This window comes from Orycteropus afer, unplaced genomic scaffold (genome assembly GCF_000298275.1).
Source record: "Orycteropus afer afer isolate SDZICR_OR568_19922 unplaced genomic scaffold, OryAfe1.0 scaffold00272, whole genome shotgun sequence".
NCBI classification, from domain to species: Eukaryota; Metazoa; Chordata; class Mammalia; order Tubulidentata; family Orycteropodidae; genus Orycteropus; species Orycteropus afer.
In genome coordinates this window covers 3,742,054-3,743,285 of record NW_006921859.1, presented here as the reverse complement: position 1 = coordinate 3,743,285, position 1,232 = coordinate 3,742,054, and the positions used below count along the sequence as shown (strand labels likewise).

The window sequence follows — 1,232 nt, the reverse complement described above, 5'->3', positions numbered from 1 at the left end:
ATCATCTTACATATCTGCTCAGATTGGTCTTGCATCCTATGTTCTACTTTAAGCCACTTGCTCTATTTTCAAACCTGAACTAAGAATCCATTTGCTAAGAAAAATCCTTGCTTACCCGGGGTATGAAGAACTCATCAGCACTGAATTTATAAAGCCATTCATCCAAAAAGTGAAACAGAAGAGACTGTAAGTCATCTCCTACACAGAATCAAAAAACCGTAACAGTACATTTAGTAATTCCGGTCTCTAAAAATTCGTTCAAATTTAGAAATGCAATTAATTTCTTAGGCTAGTTAAAAGAGGAAGAACAGGCTCATAATTAACTTTACTCTTACTGTGAAACATTTGAGATTATACACCAACTATTTAGAACACTGCACATTTTTATAAGAATTTCTTGTTTGTAAATAAGTCAGTTACCTTGGGTTTCTACTTCTACTGTATAGAGGGGCTCAACAGTATCAGTATCTGTCATGTAACCAAACATGGCCATTGCACATTGCTCAAATGCTTCCTCCAGAGTAGCTCCCCATGCGTGTAACCTATAGAAACACATTCACACTTTCTGTAATCCACTGGAAGATGGAAAACTTGACAATAAAATCAATATAACAGAAAAACCAAGGGCCTCAACAACTCAGTGGCACAGAAACTGAATGTTTTTAAACTACCCTTTTCATATTCTGAAAAAGCAAACACAGGAAGAGAAAAATGAAAATTAGGGACATCAAGATGAAAACCTTCAGCCTTTCTGTTTAAGCACATGGTTTCAAAGGAATAAACTCCAGCTAAACTCACTGGACATCAGCTGTATGATCCAAATCTGAAAGAGAGAAAGGAAACACTAATGAGATACTAAACATGACGTTCAAATAAATCACAAGAAAATAACTCTAATATGATGAATGTAATTAATGTCACTGAATTGACATGTAAAAAATGTTGAAATGGCAAATGTTTGTTTTATATATTTTTACCACAATTAAAAAATATTATAACTGTGTTGTTGTTATGTGCTGTCAAATCAGCCCTGACTCATAGAGACCCCTCCTTGGGTTTCCGAAGCAGTATCACTACGGAAGTAGATTGCCCAACCTTCCTTCCGAGGAGTGGCTGGTGGGTTTGAACCACCAGCCTTCTGGTTAGCAATCAGATGCTTTAGGCATTATGTTACCAGAGCTCCTGACAGTTTACTTAGAAGGTGGTAAAGGCTTTAATGCTCCTCAGAGGAG

At 36.5% G+C, this 1,232-nt stretch overlaps 1 protein-coding gene across 1 annotated transcript in view; it reads right to left on the bottom strand.

The window, feature by feature from the left end:
- Positions 1 to 1,232, bottom strand: part of ZBTB8OS (zinc finger and BTB domain containing 8 opposite strand) — a 29,652-nt gene that overhangs the window by 23,307 nt on the left and 5,113 nt on the right. The window contains exons 2-4 of the mRNA XM_007950436.2: positions 799 to 823; positions 421 to 542; positions 116 to 198 (exon numbers count right to left, since the gene is read on the bottom strand). Coding sequence (XP_007948627.1) covers positions 116 to 198; positions 421 to 542; positions 799 to 823 — 230 coding nt within the window. The remainder of the gene's footprint in view (positions 1 to 115; positions 199 to 420; positions 543 to 798; positions 824 to 1,232) is intronic.